Here is a 21,961-nt window from a genome sequence, read left to right as displayed (position 1 = left end):
CAGTCTGTGAAGTTACATTGCCGTGTTTATTTTAAATATAATTCACAACCAATAAAGCGTACTTACAGGTTGTGATTGTGAATTTCCAGGCCCAAACAGAGTCGGAGTTGCATCGTCTTTTAGGACTAAACGTTGAGCTGTTGCCGGTGTTCTGATGATCTATGCTGCCTTGCCGAAAAATGCTACCATAGCGCAAATCAATAGACTCGACTCTACTCGGCCCTGCTCCGTTTTCCATTGCAGTTAGTACCCAGAGATAGTACATAGCTTGTCGCCATAGCGACGCCACACACAACTGCCGTGACGTAATGTTTAATGTGACACACACACCAGTGATCCACACAGCATTATCTTTTTTAAGTTAAAACGTTTCAACATTCCTCAGAATGTAAAGACAGATAAGCGGTTTGAAAACCTTCCAGCTATGTTTTGTCTGTGTGACGGCGGTAGCAGAGGGCTCTGTGAGCCGCCGGCTGGCCGGCCTCGCACGCTCCTCCCGCGGGTTGGCACAGGGAGCTCCTCAACTCACTTCTCGTAAAACTGTCAATATTTGAAATCTACACTGCTGATTTCTCACCTCAAAACTTCTCAGAAGTAGATTTAGTGATGAAATTCCTTATGAAAACTGTAAACTTTCTGTTGCTGGCCTCTGTCTGGTGCAGCAATGATGATGCAGTGAATAGTGAATATTCTCTGACCAATCAGCAGTCTGTTGTGTTTTTACATTACATTTTAGTATCCCTCAGCTCGCTTGGAACCTCGATGGAGGTGAGGTGATACAAAAAAAAGTACCTGGAAGCAGGTACAGGTGCAACATTTCTACAATGGAAAACCAAATAAAGGCGAGTCGAGCCAAAGGGCCTCCGCTCAGACTAGCTTGGTTTGAGGGCGTACCTGACCCCGCTAGCCGCTTGGCAAGCTTTAAGACACGTTTTCATTGTGACGTCACAAGTAAAGGAAGTGAAGTACTGGACTACAAACGAGCTGTTTTCAAGCCGTTCAGAGAAGTGCTTTCTGTGGGAGATGGGAACTCCCTTTGGGCTGGACTTTGGGCTTTTTCACTTTGCAAACCTGTTACATGCACAAAAAAGATATATAACTCAATAAAGGAGAGGGGAAAAGCCAAAAAGCATAATACCACCTCTTTAAATATATATCATTAAACTGTGGAGAATAATGCAATTTGAATGTCGTCACTTCTGACAAGTTGTACCCCACTCTGAAACACCAGTCACATTCTGAAATCTATGGCAGAACCAATGTATTTTTCTGTTTTATTCATTAATAAAAATCTCTCTAATAAAGACAGGAATTTCTGTCTGTCTGTTTGTATTTCGATTATGTCAGGAACCGTTCATCCAATCGACTTCAAATGTGGCGGGTGTGGTGCTGTGGACCCAAGAGAGTGCATTGTCGTCTTTGTTACAATTTGAACACGCAACACGTTCAAAATTAATTATTAATTAATATTAGTAAATATACTAGAGAACAGCGCAGAGCGGAGCTCCGATGTGGTAGTTAATTGTTGAAATGGTCATCACACAGGTTTAATATAGGCTGTGTTAAGAACAATTGTGGTGAAATGGGGTTGTAAGTGCTGAATATCTTGCAGTATCTCCGCCATTGTTGTGTTGTTTCAGTGTTTATTAATGCTGTAGGTCAGGGGTTGACAAATATGTTTGAGTGTCCAGTTAGCTCAGTCATTAGTTTTTCATCGCTTTTTTTTCATCGGCTTTTCATCGGAGAGTTGTTCGCTCCCAGCTTGTGCAATTTTTTTTCCCTCTTCAACAAATTTACTATGAAGAGACTGTTTCAAATGCTCACAATAAAGCATGTGCTTAAGTGTGTGTGTCCCAGCAGTTGGTCCACATCCATCAACCTACGGTTGCTTATTTTCATATGCCAGCATCTCCAGGCAGAAGAAATCCCCAGCTTCTCATTCAGGGGAATCCAATCTCACATTTCCTGACTGCTTTTTTTAAGATTGTGTCAAGCACACCAAAGACTCATTTAAATGTCTTTCAGGACCTTTTCAAAGTAACAGCTCTCAATTCAACTAGAAATACAGCAGTGCTTTGAAACACACTATTTATTTATTTATGTATTTGTTATTTTGGCCTGCGGACCGCCTATTGCTTACTGCTGAAACCAATGTGAGATGCAGATTTTGAACAAAAACCACTGTGAGGCGTCACGTCGGCCTCTGTGAACGGGCACTCCACTAGTATTAGAAATTAATATTTATGAATAATAACAAATCTATTATTTCTTTCCTGCCCGCTCTCCTTGACTTTTTTTTTCTGTCCTGTCCCTGTCCCGTGATGGAAAGTAAAATTGACTCCATCCCGCGGGAATCCCACAGGAATCCCTAAAAAAATATTTGTCTTAATTTGCGTAGCCATTGGATTTCAAAAACCCATATTGGTCGACCACTAGCCGATAAAAATATATTTGCCATAGATCAGCCTTTCAAAAAGGGCTCTATGTCTTATTGACACTTGATACCCCTGTCACTGTAGGAAAACATGTCATTAGAAGAAGTTAAATTAAGTTTTTATTCAAATGTTATTTTTGTATTCTCTAAGTTGGAGGGCTTTCCGATCAACAGTACTGCTTCTTTTGAGCCGGGCAGGTCAGTAGAAAAACTGCATCTCGTTTGCATTGACAAAAAATTCCGTCTAAATTTGAAGTTTTCACCTTCAGCTACTGTAAGTTATGTCACTTTTCGCACGAAGGTCGATGTGCTCATAGTGCTTTGTGTGTGTACAGCCGTGCAAATGTGTATGTGTGCACTGAGCATGCAATTTTTCACTCTTGAATGGTAGTGCCTACAGGGGAGACAGGAGTAGACAGAGGTGAGAGAAGGAAGGAGAGTGAGAAATGGGGGTTTGACAGTGATTGATAGTTCTTGCCTCGGAGTTTTGAGCCGTGGGAAAAACAAAACGGTCTTATAAAGATTTGATCAGTGGCAGAAACTGCCAAACATTATCTGCTACTATTTAAATTATTTCCCATAGGTCTGTCACAGCATGTGTCTGTGTGTTTGTGTGTTGAGTTAGGTTGAGAGATGAGTCAAGCTTGTATCTTTTCTTGTATAATGGATTTAAACATGCTCATGCCAATTCTCTACTTATTCCACATTTACTGGCTGTTGTCATGTCAGGCTACGTATTCTAGCGCTGTGCAGTTTACATCGATTGATTAAGGATGTTTTTGTTTCAGTGGTTTGTAAGTAAGTAAATCTTTATAGGTGCCATCTAATACCAAGGTGGATGTGCACACGCTTTATATAAAAGGATATTAAACCAGTGGTTGAAAGATAAAACACACAAATATTAGAAAACAAACTTAAAGTGTAAAATAAGATCAATCCTATTATAAGCAGAGTAGTACTATGAAAAGGAAGTAAATGTGTGTTTTTGAATGTTTTAGTTATTCCATAACTTCTGAGCCACAAAATAAATGCATAAATTGCCTCAACCTCTTTCCCTTTAATGTAGCGGAATATTTGATAATACATTTGCCCAAAATGATCCATACTGGCTCAAGTCAGTGTGTAATTTGGACTTCCTGTGCCTGTCTTGAAACTTACTCTGTTTTGATTTTCTCATTCGCTCTGTTTTGCAGTCCCTCAGGTAAAGTGTGTGTGTGTGTGTGTGTGATTGTTTTGCAGGAAGTTGAGAAATAGCCATTAGGCATTAATGAAAGGTGCGGGTAAAACATAAAACCATCTCCTTGCTGTCATATCACTTTCAGCTGCTGATTTATGACTGGTATTTAACCATGCACTTTTTCACACAGGGACACACATACACAGACTCTAAGTTAAGCCTACGTGCCTGGAAATAATATACAATATGTTCGAGAGGGCGTTCTCCCAGGCTGTCAGTGAAGAGTGCACGACTTGCAGATTACCTCCAACACCTTGTTAGTTTGTACATAATATATAATTTTTTTACACTTCAGGAGTCACAAAAATAAAAGTTACTTAGTGTTTCTCAGGACATATGCAGCTTCTAGTCTTTCCTCTCATTAAAGTGGCGAGAGGACTGTAGCTATACATATAGGGTTATCAGGGTTAAAGGGGCTCAGATGCCCCTCTGACTCGGCCTCTAGATATAAGACTGACGGAAATAAACAGTAACTAAAATCAACCCAATAGAGAGCCTAAGTCTGTCCCTTTCCGGTCCACCACCATGGAACCTTATTTAGGAAAAAATATGTACTGTAGTCAATGGCAAGAGACAGCGCTTTATTTTTTATCCCGTTTGAATTGTGCACTGAATTACACATATGATGTTTGTCAATTTAAAATATACAATTGAAAGTCAAGAAAGTCGCAGTTTGTTGGGAAACTGTCGCGTTTTAAGACTGTAAAAATATATAATTACAAAGACCATAAACCCAAAAGTCGCATATGTGACATAACTTTTTCTCTCAATGATTGAAGCTAACGTTACTGAAGCGAATGTCAAATAACTTGCATGAGAAGATGAAGTGATGAGAGGACCAAGAGCCATTGGTTAAACACATCAGGTGAGATACATTTCTGCGTGGAACATAGCTATTTTACCTTGCTAGTAGCAACCAAGCAGTGAATGTTAACTAGCATTACACATGCCGGTGACGTATGTAGTGCAAGACAAAAGATGTAGTTCATTGAAAGGTTTCACACAAAACTAGATGTTACTTGACTTATTTATGACAAACTGCGACTTTCTTGATGGACAAAATTATTTTTTTTAATTGACAAACGTGTATTCATGGCACAATTAAAATGGGATCAAAAAACAAGCTCTAAGCTAATAATCCCTCGCCATTGACTACTGTACATATTTTTTCCGAAATGAGGTCCAATGGGGCGGAAGCAGAGGAAGAGACTTAGGCACTCTATTGCTTGTTAAATCACGGGTAAGGACTCTTATTGGCTGGGGGTCCTCACATTAAAAAGAATAGAAACATGGACAGGAGAATAAGCTTCTCATGTCCCCCACTGAAAGCTATAAAGAGAGGCCAAATGCCATTTGATCCTGCAGTTTGTAATCATCTTACAGTTATCCTTCCAACATTTACTGCCCTCAGGCTCTTGGTGTACATGCAGCCATTCTGGCTCCAGCTTGGTTCCGGTTGCCAAGCTCTTAGTGGCATCATTCATAAATGGCATTTCAGTCTGCTGTCAGTCTGAAGACCTCCACCGTCACTGTGAGTCAACACCTCAACTCACAGCAGTTACTTCGCCTCCCCTTTTCCTGTCTAGCTTTCTGGTTCTCTATGTTTATAATTTGCTGATTTTAATGATGTTATTTTGTAAGGAAACCTGTCTGTGTGTTTCTTTATCAGAGAAAAGGACATTGTTTTTCAGCTGCTCAGTAAAATAACTCAAAAAGCTTGTTTCTAGTTTCTTTGTCCCCTGCTCTGTTTCTCACCACTCACTCTTTCTCTATCTCTCTATGATTGACACTCAGCAGCATTTAAGTACTCGAGGTGCAGACAGAAGTACTTTGTTCTTGTGTATTGGTTGGCTGCCTTCAGCTGGTTTCCGCCCAATCCAAACATGACCTTCACACATAGGGATCCAGTCCATTGGCTCTAGATGGTTTTTGAGGTTTGATGGTCTGAACGTTGGGACCAAGGAATGAGGGAGTGGAGGTGGATTTAAAAATGGATGGTAGTATGTTCTGAGTGGATGGAATTAGAGTTTGTAAAGGTGTGCTTGTAGGATAGCAATATGTGCTTGTGTCCTTCTGTAAAAATTTAATAATAGTATTTGTCGGGAAAATCTTTTTAAAGTCTCCTGGCATTGTGATCTTTTCTTGCGAAAACCTTTCTTGATAGTTTCTCTCCATCTCTGTGCCCCTACATGACCCCTCCATCCTTATTTATAAATCCAGATTGTAAGGACAGTTCAGGGTGAAGTAGACCGAGTGAACCACAGAGTTAGAAAAGGCAGTGGGAGAAAAGTAAGATAGGAGATAATACATTTGAGAGGAAGCCGTAATTTAAGAAGTGTAGAGGTGGAGTAGAGCTGAATGATAAATGTCCCCCAGTCATCTGAAAAAAATGAATGCTCTACACTAGGACTGCATAGTCATGACTAGGATGATCATTCTTATTTTTTGTACGTTGCATTTGTGATTTCTGGCGCCCACTAGCCAGTTTACCTCTAGATGAGATTTGTGAACGCAAGAGAGGGGGAGAAACATGAGACACGAGAGATAGGACGACATGCTCCGTTGGTGTTAGTGCCACTGTTAACAGAGTAGAGCACCATGGGGGCTGTCTGGATGTCATGGCAGACACACACATACGGGATTGTGTGTATGTATGTGTAATAGACTAATAGAGCAGAACTTGCTTGAAGAGTTACTCTCTTCCACTCCAACTCTGGCGCATTAAATCACTACTGCTGGTGCCAGAGAGACGCTTCTCTAAATCTAGGTCTGTTGCTTTGTTTGATTGTCCTGGTTTTCTTCTTCATTTGAATTTCATGTTAATCTGAGTTTTTGACCTGGCCAGTTAATATCATCTATTCACATACAATAAACAATAAATGTAGGTTCTCGTTTTGAAATCTAGCCTTGGCCTCGGGTTGTGGTTGGCTGAGTGTGATTTTTAAGTCATATTTATTTTTTTCACCAGGGCTCTCCTTGAAGTGAGTTTTCACCGTACATGCCAACGTGATTTTATGATACATAGCTGAGGTTTGCAATGTTTTGTTGTTGTTTTTTTTGTAAATTAAAGTTAAAATTTTGCACTGTGTTTTGTTTCTGCCAAATGGACTGTGGTTCTGTATGTCACAGAATAAAGTCCTTGTCTTTTAGCAAATCATTATAGAATCATTAGCACGAACAAGCAGACCTTTATTTATACAGTAGAGCAGATTTCATGGAAAATACAGTAGGCCTATGCTTCACAGAAAACCAACACCTTTAAAACTGTGTATACATATTGTACTTTCAGACATAAATACATACTCTAAGGTTTATGAGTTTGTGCACAATTGAGCACAGGGATGGGGATTTTTAACCAATTAGTTGTATAAACTATTGTAAATATTTGTGTTGGGTAAACTTCGCTTAAAACATGCTATATAAACCTTGTTTCCAAATTGTCGCGGATAATGCTGTGACTTGCAACTGTGTCAATTGCCCTGGTGTTTAATGTGTGTGACCATGTTTGTTTTCCCCCATTACTTTACTTTTTAACTGGAATGAAATGGATACTTATTAAATTTAAGTTGCAGTTTCAGTTCAGTTTTTCCCACCCCTAATTTTGCACAGTTATGTACTGAGTGTGTTAGTAACTCTGTGTTAGCTGTTACCTTAGATCCTCTTGTGCTGCTCTCACCTTTGTACACCTTTATTAAAATGAACAAGGTTTTAGTTGATATTTTATTTATTTATAGACATATATACCATACTTTATTATTGTTATTATTTCATGTTCATTTCAAGTTTTACTTCCTAATTTCACTTTTCAGACTAACCCGTTTTATTTCACAATGTCACTATTTATTACAGTGTTGTCAGCAGTTACCGCCCCTTTACCTTTCAGCCAATCATGTAGCATGTTCTAGCTAACAGGTGCTAAATGGGTAAATCTGGTAGAAAGTGTTGGCTGATAGGTGAGAGGTTGATGATGACACCATCACTTTCATGAAAGTGACTTTAGGAAACAAAAAAGTTTCATGAAATAAAAGTGTTATTGGGAAAATGACATGAAAACAGACTTTTTAAAAGGGCATTTTTAAATAAATATTTTTAATATGAAATATGGTTTATAAACTGTCCGTCTGTATTCATCATGATTTAATATATCAAAAACACAAAGGTTCATTTAAGATCTTTTTTATATGCACCTGTAACAACAGTTTCAGTGTCATTAGAGAGCAAGTGATTTCCCCTGTTATTATAAGTTCACTGATAAAAAACAGAAACTTAGAATGCTTAATTGAAAATAAAATCTGCCTAAATCAAACATATGAAATGCATTATTTCAAAGATGAAATGTTGACACAGTGTCCTTCTACTTTATAACATCTCGTCTTGGCAGTGCGAAGATAAGGAAAATATTTTCAAGTTAATCATTCGTGTCTGCTCATCCCATAACCACGATCATTGTTGACCGCTATTAAATTGCAGGTAGATACTTTTTCAAGCTGGGAATGTCCTTCTAGGTGCTGCTTCCTTTTGGAGATAACTAACTTGGGCCTTGTATTGTGCCCCCTGTTGATTAAATAAAACCAAATCATTAGAAAACACCTTCTGAATAGTTCTGGAAGTTGTCCAAGTAATTGCGTTAATGATAAATGATTTTGTCAAATTATAATAAAGGATTTTATATGTGAGGATAGTTTAGTACTGGACCTGTTCAGTGACGTAGGTTAAAATCTTCTAGTTTCAAACTAGGGAATATTTCATAAATGGCCTGGCAAAACTTAGTAGTCATGTGTTTTTTTCTCCCGTAAATGTCTCTGTCTGTCTCCCTCTCCTTTCTCATCTGGCCTGCTGTCCTGTTACTGCTGACAGAGAAGGGTGCATTTACTAGCTGGTGTTATCGGTTTACAAGCCAGTGTTTGTTCAGAGCTTGATCATGTTACAGGACGACCCATGTTAGTCTCAGTCATGTTCACACACAAACACAACCTAACAGTAGTCTAGTTTAGACTGTCAGCTAATCCTCGCGCAGTTGCTGAGCCATCAGTCTCCAGCTGAACGTCTTGGTTTTAGGCTCTATCCGCAGCCCAGGGTTTCTGTTTGTCTGGGGACGACTCCCAGACTTCATAGAATAAAATGTTTTGATGTTTTATTTTGATCAAGTTTATTTTCTTTTTAGTTTTTTATGTGAGCTAAACATTGTTTTGTTTTTTTAAATGTTGCTTATTGATACATTATCAGCCACTTTCCTTTATTTGCTTTGTTGGCTGTCTTGCACTGCTCCTTATTAGAAAAGACCTTCAGTTCTTTTGGACAATATCTCCTTACTAATGGTTGATTGGCTGGTGGTTGAGAAGTGTGAGGATCTTTATGGACAGCAAGCTACACTAAGGAAACCACTGTGGGAAAGAGATTGTTGACAAGCCAAACTAAACATTCTCTCTCTCTTTTCCCTTCTGTGCTTCCGTATGTTTCTCTCTCCGCCTCTTACTTGCTGTACTACTTGTCAATCAATCATCTCTCTTGTGCTGCTGTTTATCTCTTTAAGGATGACATTTTAATAGCCCCCTCAGGGAAATTGTCCCTCCCCTGATCAGATAGTAATATATAGCAAAAATGGAATTAGGGCTGAACGATTAATCGTTTTCAAATCGAAATTGCGATTTGAAGGAAGTCTAGCGATTAGCTAATCATGAAGAGGTGATTAAAATGTAGGTTAATTATACAGCGCATCTGACTGTTTTAAACAGTCATGCAGTTAAAAAGTCTTTCCGTTTGTCATCCTTGTGTGACAGATCTACTCGCCAATCACAAGCTCCATGCGCCTCCTTTTACGGTCCTACTCACCAGTCAGAGCGGGCACAGGGCATATACATTTTACAAACACAAACGAAACTACAGCAAAATGTGGGCAAGTGGCGCCAGCCGAACAGACAGAAGCTGCGGCTGAGCCGCGATTCTGTCCGGCGTCAACTCACACTGAAGTGTGAGCTTTTAGCTGCACTAAGTTAACGTGTTGTTAATTTGTAATTTTGTGTTCTTCAACTACGGATAACAGCTCGCTGTGAGCCCGTTCCCCTCTCTGCAGGCCAACGTTACATATCCACATGGAGTATTTCAGAATAAGAGCATTTTGCCTGTCTGATTTTGCTGACTTGTTCAGATTTTGCTAATTTGTTCAGTTGTCCTTGATTTGTGTGCTTCTGCCATGGTTAAGTAGACTACGTAGTTAAATTGTTTATTTTTTGTCTGTTTTAAGTGTGTTTATTGTTGATGTACAATCGGGAGTCTGCAAAGGGAGTTTTATTTTGAAAATCGACCGAATTCTCTGTGCCGTTCTGTGTCTGATTTCCTGCCTGGTTCATCTGCTCTGTGCTGCTTGATGTGGCTTCCGTCAAAAATAGACTGGCAGTGAATATTGAACTTTAGCAAACCTTCAATTTAAAGAAATTGTAAATCGAATTGTAATCACAATATCTCGCAGAAAAATCGCAATTAGATTTTTTCCCCCAAATCAGTCAGCCTTAAATGGAATATAACGGTTAACAAATATACAGAATGGGGATTATGTAAACACAATGAGATTATGTGAAGTCCATTATAAAGTCTGCAATAAAACATACTGGGTAGACAGGTTTGGATATAATATAATAGCGGCAAAACTTTTTAACTTGAAAACTTTTTTGTGATTTTATCTCTAAAATATTATATAATAATAATAATAATAATATTATATAAGTCCCAAACCACAAAAATTCATACAGAGTGTGTTCTTATCTGCAGTATGTCTGTGTGTGTTTAAGAACAGGGGGCACCCTTTTTGCCGAAAGCAGTTATTTAATGTTGTTTTCTCTGCTAATCCAATTTTCAGCCTGACATTGTGTGTGGGTGGGTGTGTGTGTGTGTGTGTGTGTGTGTGTGTGTGTGTGTTTGCTAAATGCGTGTTTCTAGCATGATGTGTCAGCAGGAGCTCTGAAGGCAGCACTGGACGGTGTTGTGCAGGAATGTGTGAGCTTCGTCGGGGTGGACATTAACATCTGCTCCGAGACTCTGATGAGGTAGACAACACATAAAGTACAAACACATACACACAGACATATATGCAAATTATGAAACAGAGATAAAGTAGGGCTTAGACCTCTGACATACTTTCCCTTAGCAGTCACGGTAATGCTTCATTCTCACTCATGCGCAGGCACATGCTCGAAACACACACGCACATATAGAAAAGTACATGTGTGTAAATAAAGTGGCAATTATAATAAAATACTGTGCACAGAGACACGTATGTACTACGACATGTATAGTACATACACATGATTCAAAGGTACAGGAAGTGCACATTTTGATACACATACACTTGCAATGGATACAAACAGTATAAATGAGTTGGTGTTCGCTGCAGGGCAGGCATCAGGTCATCTGTTTACCTGTCTGCTCTGCAAGTGAGCTTTTTCCATTCCTGCCAGAAGTTACGCTACACACATTAAACACACACAGACGTGTTGATGACTGAGGTATTAGGTGGAGTGTTGACATTGCTGTGTGTTTTTAGTGTGACTCAGTCACTGTGGGCATTAACAGAGCAGACCTAATTGAGTTTCAAATCACGTCTTTTTTTGTAATTGCTCTGCCAAAACTGGACAAATATACTCACTAGATATTGGCTCATGTGTGTCTCTTGTGACTGTTGCCAGGTCACGGTCTGCACAATCTGCTATATTTGTTTGTACATTATAGAAATGTGATGTGGACAGTGTGTAAAGCAAATGCTACAAAGTTTAGTGTAGTTATACTGTAGATATCTTATTTTGAAACTAAACTGTGGTTTCTTCTCCTAGGCATGTAGCAGGCCTAAATGCGGGCAGGGCACGGAATATTGCAGAGTGGAGAGAGCAGAAGGGTCCCTTCATCAACAGGGAGCAACTCAAACTGGTCAAAGGCATGGGGCCCAAGACCTACCAGCAGTGTGCCGGCTTCATTAGAATCAACCCACAAACCAGGTACACACCGTACACACCCATATGCAAACTGTATGTACGGACACATAGACACACGGTGATTGTGTTTCACACTGCTTTCTTACCTATTACCTATACACATATTGCACATTTAGTGGTATCTAACCTCTGTGGAATTTATTTGTGTTGAAAGCATAGATATCACAAGAGGTATGTGAGAAAATGTGTTTTTTGTAATATGGGGAACCGACCTTTTGATGCAAAGTTGTGTTTTTGATATGAAGGCTTTCTAAGACTTGGACTTCCTCCTAAATTTAAAATGGCTTTCTTTTTTTCAAAGCAGTGCCAAATCCTCACCTCACCCTGCACCAGCAGTGCCAGAGAAAGCAACGGCTAAGAAGGGCAAAGGAAAGACTTGTGTCAACATACCAACCTCATTTAATCCTCTGGACCAGACCTGTATCCACCCAGAGTCCTACCATGTGGCAGAGAGGTACAGTACACGCAAACACACACACACACACACACACACTTACCTGCCAGCCTACCCCACTGGCCAAAGCATGTTTGGGCTAAGATGGAGTTGATTTTGACACCGTTTCATATGGGGCTGGTTATGGCGGTGGAGGAGTCTGATTTGATTTAAACAGACAAGGGATACAAGAGAGGAGGTTGGCTGTGTATGTCTGTGTAACTGTGTGTGCGTGTGCGCGCGTGCGTGCGTGACCTGGTGTGAGAAATGATTGCTAGCGCTGCTGATGCTGATATCAAAAGCACATTGAACATCTGCCCAAGACTTCTGTCCTCTGTGTGTGTGTGTGTGTGTGTGTGTGTGTGTGTGAGAGAGAGAGACAGAGGGAGGGCCCTCTCTCCTACAGCTGTAGTCACTCAACTGTGTTTAGTCTACATAGGTTCTGACACTAGTGGCTCTAAGCATCTCTCCCCTCATGTTGATGCACCTTTAATGGCCTCAGTGCATGTGTGTGGGCGGCTGTGTCTATGCGCCCATGTGTGAATATGGATTGATACCGCTTGTATGAAACAGCGTTTGTGCTTGTCTTTCCTACTTCAGTTAAGTGACCGTGTGTGTTTGTGGGTTTGTGTGTTCGGCATATAGGCCATTTTGTTATCACAGAGCTTATGTTTCATTGTCTGTTTAATTTTCTATTTTCTGGGCTATCTCTTTCTTATCCATCCGTTCAGCTCTCTCTCTCTTTCAGACAGTCTTTCTTTCTTAGTGGTGTTTTGTTGTAACAACTCAGATAGGTGCCTAAATGCTGCTGTTGTAATGACCTAATAAACATCAGTCGTCATTACACAGACCTGGCTTCAAACTGTGTTTTTATGTTGTAGGCGTTGTCACACGTTTGTAGATGTGTTTCAATTTTAATTGTTCTATCAGTCGGAGCTGGAGTTAAACTGATTGATTTTATATTCCTCTGAATAAAAAATTACGTTCAACTATAAACAGTTTTTAACTTTTTTCCACAGATATTTTAAAATGTCTTTTCATCACATTTAATTCAATCTCTGGAAATGTTTTGATTTGTAGGAATGGAAGTACAACATTTAATATAGGACAGAGAACATATTTGGACTGCTGTATTAGTACATTAAATATCCTACCTTTAGCTAAATAGAATGTAGTATGTAGTAAAAAAACCACCAGCCTACTGTGCATTCCTCTTTCATGCCTCTTGTCGTCTTTTCTCTCCATCTTTGAGTCTTTTTCCTGTTTCTCACCAGTCTACTTATCATTCTCTGCTTTTCTGTCTTTCCTGCCGCTCAGAATTCTTAACCCTCTGTTGGCAAATGTTGTACGTTTGTTATGACTTATGACTGTGGTTTTTCCGTATGTCACATCCCTCTTTAAATGTTGACGATGATGGTCAGTGGGGTTGAGGTCTGATGACTGTGCAGGAAATGTCATGCGTTCATCAGCCCTCACCATTACAGTTGTAAAATAAGACTTTGATTCATCTTCCTTGGTGAGTTTTTTGTCATTCATAGAAAGTGATTGTTTAATAAGGACTTGCTGGACATTTTCCTTCTTACTTAATTGTTTTTTTTCAGTCAGCTTTATATTTTTAAAGTGAATATTATTTTGAAATTCTCTGAAAAACAAATTAGTATATAGGGAGAATTTTAATGACATTAAATGAAAAGTCTCAAATTGCGTAGAGCGTTAGATGTTAAGACATCACTGAGCTGCCTCCCTTCTCATCTCACATCCTCACCTATAACCGATGAAAACAGGATCTATGGAGGGAGGATTGTGGAGGAATGCTGTTTTGTGTGTGTGTCCTTATGGTGTATAAGGAATATCATGTTCATCACATTAGTGCAACAGGATCCTCCATTACCGCTCACAGCCCACACATCACCCCTTTTTGTAACCATATACAACACACGTACACGCAAGAACGCAAATGCACAGACACAAATAGTCCACCTTTGTTTCAGAATTAATGGACTATGTAGACTTAAAAGCAAATATATCTCTGATATGTAATGGTGAAACATTTCTGTAAATAATATTAATATTCAGCTGTAGAGGATCTACTTTATTAGAATATTTCACATCAAAATATCAAGGAAGCATATTGTTGTTACACAGTTGGGTCCATTCCATGAAATATATACTATTACTCCGGTTTTAGACAGAGGGGGACCACTCTAACGAATATTTCCCTGATATGTAACAGTCGGGGCCCAATATTTCTATAATACAAAACAGAGTGGGTTCTTGCTGTGGGCCTGGATAAAATCTATATCCTAGCCCACCCAAACCCACATTCACACCTACCCCCCCCCCCCCCCCCCCCCCCCCCCCCCCCCCCCCCCCCCCCCCCCCCCCCCCCCCCCCCCCCTACCCACACACACACACACACACACACACACACACACACACTTACACACATTGTTTTGTGTGTGTGTGTGTAGTAATTATATGAGTATGAACCCAACAGTGGTAGAGGCCTCTGGACTCCTGGTACCTCTTAAATACTAACATACACCCTTGGAAAATGAGATGGGCAACACACACACACACACTGCTTTCACTCTTTCAGACCTCTCATCTGCTCCCCCTCTTAAATATTTTTTGTCACTTATATGTTAAAGGGATGCTCTTAAATTTGGTCTCGAAACTGATCATGTGTAACTACTATCTTTGACCTTTGTGTTCATAAGTCTAGATGTGTAATGTTTGAATGGCTTTATGGTCTACTATATTGTGCTGTGCCTTAGCGTATTTGAACCGAAAAGCTACAGTAAGTTGATTAAAGCCGCAGTGGAAGTCCTAGTGGCATGAACAGCCTTTTCTAAATTTCCTGTAAGACGAAAGGTTTCTCTGAATATCTGTAAGGAATTATAAAATGAGAAATGTGATATACTTTTGCTGGTTGTACTTGTACTAGTTGGGGAAAAATATTTCCTCCTGTGCTGCACTTCATACTCCAGTGAGTGTTGAAGATGAACACCCAACAAAATGTACCCAGCAACATTTAAAATGTATTGGGTAGAAGAGAGAGGAAGATGAATGACTTGCAGCACAGGTCCCAAGCTTGATTCGAACTATGAGAGCTATGTGGTATGCGTCTTAGACCACCAGGCCACCAAGACGCAAGTATTTCTTCTCCTGTAAAGAGATATATGGTTGGAAAGTTAAGAAGCCTTGGGAGACACAGGAGAGAAGATACTAGTGTTAGGCAGACATCCATTTTGTTCCAAAGGTGCTGTTTCCTAACCACTAAGCCGTTTCTGGCACATACTCTGCTTCTATTTTGTACCGATCTGGCTTGCTGGTGTTGAGGGATTGATTCCTCTTGTCTCTCTTGTTTGGAAGGTAGACGGTGACTTTGCTGGCAGGGGCCTCTTTACTCACAGCTGTCCCCATACATAGTTTGTACACAAGCCGTGTCCCGTTACATCCGCACTGTCCATAGTACTGCCAAATGAGCATTTCTGAACAACATCGTGTATGCATCAACTTTGTGTGTATGGTCTTGTGTGTGCTTCCACCTGTTCTGTCCATCATGGGGCGAGGGACAGCTGCGTAGTCTGTTTGGCGTCAGGCTGTCAGTGAGCGACATCCATCACGGACGCTACCCAGCTGGTCCACACATGAACACATACATAGAGGCAAATGCATTCACATCTATCACCAGCTGCAGAAAGTGCCTACTGTAAATAATATATACAGTACACACAATACTCACACACATCCCACATGTTTCCATAACTCCTATTTACTACTCTGGCTCTCATGCCAGTTTGTTACTAAGTCTGTTTAGATTGTAGACTCGCTAATTAGTTTGGATTTATATCTCAGACTCAGTGAACTTTAAATGGTGCAACCTGATTGACTGTCTAGACATTTTGGAGGTGGGACATCCTGCTAGAATAAAGTGATAGAGGGAGATTTTTCCAGGCAGTTGACGGATGGACAAACAGTCCGACCTTAGCAAAGTGGAGGCAGTTTCATGAGACAAGGTGTCAGGGTGTTTACAGCCCACTGTGGCTTTCCCTGATTTAATAGGGAGTTAAATAAATGTGTGTATTTGTGCTTTTGAGAACAGAAAGTCTGCAGATCATGACTTTGAGTGTAATTACTCCCACAACACTCTTACCCTCCTTCTTTTTCCCCAGCTCCCTCTCACTTTACCTGCATGAGCATTGCCTCCTTCCTACTTCTTTGCTTTTCTCATCTTTTATTTTCTCTTTTTTTTTGACAATTCTTTTTTTCCTCATTATTCTCCCAGTCTCTCGTCACTTTTCCCCCCTCCTTCCGTCCCTTCTTCTTTTCCTTCCCTCTTACTCCATCCCTCATAGCCCCAGTTCTCTCCTGCAGTCGGTGAAGGATTTGCTTTAGCCCAACTAGTACCACTCGCTATTAAAACCCATTTATGAACTCTTTGTTTCCTGCTGGTCACTTACATAACTAATCATACAAAATGTGAGTTGCTGTCAGTGTTATTTCATTTTAAAAGTTTAATTTGCACTATGTTTTACATATTTTTACAAACTTCACCCGTGCCCAGATTTCTGTCCCTCGTGGGTGGGAGTGCAGACCAGATCGGGAGTGGAGGCCTGCGACAGTGTGTGGAGAGCAAGGTTAGGACCAGCAGTGTCGAGGAACTGGCCAAGACAGTGGACACCACACCTGAGACCCTTAAGCTTATCATAGATGACCTCACCCGGCCCCCTGGGTTTGACATACGACAAAGTAAGACTCCTGCCCGCTCACAGTTGCTCTGAAATGCAGTATTAGCATCAGCATTTCTTTTGGTAAAACACATAATGTCAAGAATTTAATCTTGCACAAACACTGCAATAACGTCATGATTAAAATTGTGGAAGAGCACGAACACAAAAAACAAGAAAAAAGTGTATAGAAAAAATAATTCCAAGAGGAAGTAAATAATGCATATTCGTTAATGTAAACTCACAATTTACACAGATTTTTTAATGGTTTGATATTTCAGGTTGTGAGAGGGATTGAACAATGTTTACATGCTTTTATGTTCATTACACATTATCCATTAAATAGGAATCAAATTGAGCAAAACCACAGTTAAACCTTTATTTCTAATTGTTTCCCCTAGGTTCTCTGTTATTACTACACATATTTCTGTGAAAGAAGTCACTGAACAGAAAAACTATCAGTGTTTTCAATGGTATAAAAATTTCATAGACAGCTCATATCTGCAACCTAGCAGTCGCAGTAACTTCTCTTGGTCTCTCATCTTTCCTTCATAATGTTCTTTATAGGTCCCGCCTGACTGATAAAAAGCTGAACTTGTATTTGTCCAGTTTTTTGACTGGTTTGCTAGTTAAAACATGCACTGAATTTTCTTGCGTTTATTATAATAGGCATATCTTTTCAGTGTAACTTGATAGGATCTGACAGTGCTGTGGCGTCTTCCCTGTAGCCCAACAGCACAAGAAGTATTCTCTGGATTGTTGGACAGATTAACTTTACAGACGCGCACACACACACACACACACACACACACACACACACACACATACACAAAGACCTCTGTTTTTCTCCTTAATGTCAAACTCTTGAGTTCAGTCACACATAAGCATTTCAATAAAATCATACACAGTCACAAACTTTTAGATTTTTCTGTAGCTCAATAGTGTTTTCTCAAGATGAATTTAAGCCACATCTCTCACTTTTCTTTTCTGTTTCTTGAAAAACATGAATGAAATATAAATGCAATTGGCTCATGTATTGTATATAAATCTAATATATGTTAGATTTAATAAGCTTATTCAGTAAAAGTAAGGTCCTGTTGCTTCAAATTCTGATTAAGGTTAAAACGCTGCTGTCTCTTTGTTATTTGGAGATTGTTATTAAGGCTGCAACTAATGATTTTTATTAGTGATTAATCTGTTGATTATTTTCTCAATTAATCGATTAGTTGTTAGCAGAGCCCGACTGATAGGGGTTTTTAGGGGGCCGATGCCGATATTAAAGTGAAAAAGAGCCGATTTATGAGCCGATATTTAGATTTAGAGAATGATTTGGATAGTACTACACTTAGAACAGGCCGATATTGAAAGCTGGTATGTATGTGGGCTATAAAACCTTTTCCTAAATGGATTATGTTAATAAAATAGATTACAGTGAACATGTAAACAATTGCAAATCAATAAATATTTGTTGCTGGAATGTACAACTTTTTCAGCTGTCTGTAAACAGAGAGAGAATAAGCATGTGTATTTCACCTTACACATAATCTGCCATAATTCCAATGTAGCATATTCACATGTAGTTCATACCTTTACCAGCACTCTTCTAACCAAAGCTACGCGAAACAATTTCTCATCATCTGTCTAAATCATGCCGTCTATGATAGAGTGAGCTGCTGTTGAATGCATCTAATAAAACATGACTCTCTACAACGAGAACCTGCAACTTTGAGATTTCATTTAACTAACGTTATAACTACAACGTTACGGCTCTAACAGCGTTTCACATCTACAACGTCACAAAAAGAGCCTGAGCTACAGGAAGTCTTGTTATTTTCTTGTTATGTCTGTCAGCAGCTCAGCTTCCAACACCCAGCTACCGTAACATTAACCTGCTGTGAGCTGCTAGGAAAAACGGGAGCAAGTAGCAAGTTAGCAAGTAATAAACGTGACAAAAGACTGACTCACCGCTAACACAGCCCTCAGCGTGTTTGTTTCTAATTGTCATATATCTGCCATTATATACAGCCGATGCCGATTAAATGCAATTAGCTCATATCGGCCGATAATATCGGCCAGCCGATAAATCGGTCGGGCTCTAGTTGTTTGTTCCAGAAAATTGTGAAAAATGTCGATCAGTGTTTCCCAAAGCCCAAGAGAATGTCCTCAAATTTTTTCTTTTGTCCACAACCTAAATATATTCATTTTACTGTCATGGAGGAGTAAAGAAACCAGAAAATATTTTAAAAAAGTGATCAAAACGATTAATCGATTTTCAAAATAGTTTTTAAACTAATTTAAAAGTTAATTTAAAAGTTTACAACAACAAAAAGGCTCTTAAATTAATGCTTTTGAGTATATATAGTATTTTTTTTATTGATGTCTGATTTCCAGACTGGTCAGTTAAATCCAAAATCATTTCCGTACCTTATTATCTTTTTCATACAGTTCATGTGGAGAGTCAGGCCTGGATACCCAGTTAGTGCTGCCTAACTCTTCTTAAAATTGAGGAACGCAGCTTCAAGGTTCATTCTCAGGTTGGCCCTATTCGGTTGCAGCACACTACGCTTGGCCTCCTAGCCAGTGCTCAGCTGAGTAAACAGATGGGCCGAGGCTACCGCATGAAATCAGTGCTGTGGGGAGGATAATTGGACCGGACTATTTCCTGGGGTGCGAGCCTTCCTTGTTTGTTTTAATGCTACAGAAAGGAAAAAGATCTCTTATGAACGGGCTGAATGGAAAGTGAGTAATAGAATTCTGAGAAATGTGGAAGTATGCAGACACAAGTATTGGATTGCTGCTCGAAATGTAATATGTTTGTCATCGCAGCCCCGCCCCTTGCTTTCCAGCATCCCCTCTTGCCGTCTCTCCTCCCAAACATTTGTGCTAGCTGTCACCTGAATGTGATTTTTGTCATAGATTTCTTTCATCTAGCCATCTCATCTTTGATATTCTCTCTTTTTTTTGCCATTCCCAGATTTTAGGCAGGCGGACTTTAAGCGGGGCATTGTGTCGATGAGTGATCTGCGGGTGGGTGCGGTGCTGACAGGCCGGGTGGACAACACAACTCTGTTCGGGGCTTTTGTAGATATCGGTGTTGGCCGAGCGGGCCTGATACACAAGAGCAACATCACCCTGGACAAACTGCCTGTCAGCCAGCGCCGTCGCAGCCTGGCTTTGGGACCTGGAGAACGGGTGGAGGTCCGGGTCCTGAATGTGGACCCGCAGAGGGGACGGATTGGCCTGGATCTGATCAGGGTCCTGCAATAGAGTCACTTATTTCCTAAAATTCATATTCTGGTTGGACTTCTGACACAAAGCTACTGAGAGGCATGATGGTCACAGTGACTGTGGATGAGAACTTATATTGTTCTTATAAGCAGAACTGAACAGGACAGCCTTGTTGAGTGTATTCATATGAATGACCCTTTACTGTTGCTTTTGTCAGGCTTATCTTTAGCCTGTGTATATGGTTCCTGTGTATCATTAGTGGTACTTTGCTTGCGATTGAACACTAAACCTGACTGCCTAGGCAAAATGTCTTAAAATGTTTTATTCTCTCAACTTCCTCGCTAGCCATCTGCACACACTGCCATCTACAGATCATTAGAGGACACTCTGATAGGGCGGTTTATTGAGACGGAATTCATAATTGTTTGCACTTCAGCAGTAACGCTGATAGCTACATATTTGAGCTGTAGTTGTTTATTTTCTATGAATATAATAATATATATTATATTATTCATATACTTCACATTAAACTCTTTAAGATATGTTTTATTTTGTACTGCTTTGAACAGTTTGTCAAAGACAGATCATTGTTATTCCAAGCAGACTTTGTTTACTGTTTTTGCGGACACTTGAACAAACTCACTGAAGGACTCAACTTGTAATCTTAAACAGATTTTACCTTGTTAAAAGACAGGCTTTATCTGCTGATGTGGTTATGACATTAAAAGCATTTCCTGTGTACTTTGCGTCCTTGATGTACATTTTCTCAAAATGAAGAATTAAGCAAGTTACACACTCAGCGGTGTGATCTGATTCATCAGAGAGGAGTGGCTTGGATGAGAATGGGAAAGAGGGAGGATGGCATGAAGCTGGGAGGAAAAGTAAGGTGGGACAAATTGAGGAGCAGATGTGTTAAGTGATGGAAAGAGGAAAGAAGACTCCAGTTAAATAACAAGTTTTCCTTCCAGACAACAGGAAAATGTGAAAAGATAGGAGAGTGGGCTGGAGGGGGGATGGGTGAAGAGAGGGAGGGGAGAAGGAGGAAGAGGGAGTGTTTCTATCTCCCAGACTGCAGTAAAGCCTGAAGGCTTTTTAGGCAAGGTCCCAGACACAATTATCCCAGGGCACACACACAAACACACACTAATCAGCTGCTTCAAAATTAATCCCAGACTCCCCATCCACATTATCTAATTTGTTTGTTTTTATGAAACTGGAATAAATAAATAAAAAATACATAAAATATGGTTCTGAGTAAGCCCGAGGTCCCTTATGCTAAACCTTATACTGAATGCAGAATACCTAATCACTGTTAGTGCTGCCTTTACTAGCTCCCCTTTGGGGAACACACAAAATATATTATAGACACACAAACACAAAGAGATGTTCGATCAAGATTAATCAGAAGTGGCAGTTTGCTTAGTGATGATCTGAGAAAACTACACAAACACAGACTAGTTTCTGTAGATACTATATTTCATTGTCTTTCTTTGCTCACTCATTTTTCAAAAGGAATTACATTTCCTTTATTTGACGTTAACTCCTTTTGCCATTGTGTTGTCTATTGTTATTTTTTTTCATTTTATCTGATATACTATAGCTTGGAACTGTCTCTTGTTTAATGTTTCCAGTGTTTTTGTCGAACGAGTAGACATAGCTCCCCTCAGCATCAAATCTACTTTTCCTGCCTTTAATTTTCCTCCCTCTACTAAACGTGAGGACACAGATGGGACAGACAATCTGGCAGCCAGCTACTGCTGCTTGGAGTTTTTTGTTTTTTTTTGTCTAACACTGACCAGTAATGAGCCTGTGATAAGAAGAAGAGTGACTGCGGGAGTAGTTGTCTGTTATGCTCTGCTGCACTGGTTCACAGCTGTTATGAAGTGAGCTCAGGTGTGCCTTGAGGTTTTT

The 21,961-nt window shown here is 39.9% G+C and overlaps 1 protein-coding gene across 3 annotated transcripts in view; it reads left to right on the top strand.

Annotated features, from left to right (window-relative positions):
* The window catches only part of srbd1 (S1 RNA binding domain 1), a 60,352-nt gene extending 39,561 nt beyond the window's left edge, over window positions 1-20,791 (top strand). For 2 of the 3 annotated variants that reach the window (XM_046070185.1, XM_046070186.1), the window contains exons 17-21: window positions 10,608-10,714; window positions 11,498-11,659; window positions 11,958-12,110; window positions 16,660-16,844; window positions 19,797-20,791. In XM_046070185.1, the coding sequence (XP_045926141.1) occupies window positions 10,608-10,714; window positions 11,498-11,659; window positions 11,958-12,110; window positions 16,660-16,844; window positions 19,797-20,089 (900 nt within the window). In that variant the 3' untranslated portion in view covers window positions 20,090-20,791. The remainder of the gene's footprint in view (window positions 1-10,607; window positions 10,715-11,497; window positions 11,660-11,957; window positions 12,111-16,659; window positions 16,845-19,796) is intronic. The other variant, XM_046070187.1, reaches the window with a different exon arrangement.
* Window positions 20,792-21,961: the final 1,170 nt, after the last annotated feature.

This window comes from Micropterus dolomieu, linkage group LG15 (assembly GCF_021292245.1).
Source record: "Micropterus dolomieu isolate WLL.071019.BEF.003 ecotype Adirondacks linkage group LG15, ASM2129224v1, whole genome shotgun sequence".
In the NCBI taxonomy this organism is placed as follows: Eukaryota; Metazoa; Chordata; class Actinopteri; order Centrarchiformes; family Centrarchidae; genus Micropterus; species Micropterus dolomieu.
The sequence above is the reverse complement of the archived record's forward strand: the minus strand, read 5'-3'. Positions and strand labels throughout refer to the sequence as shown.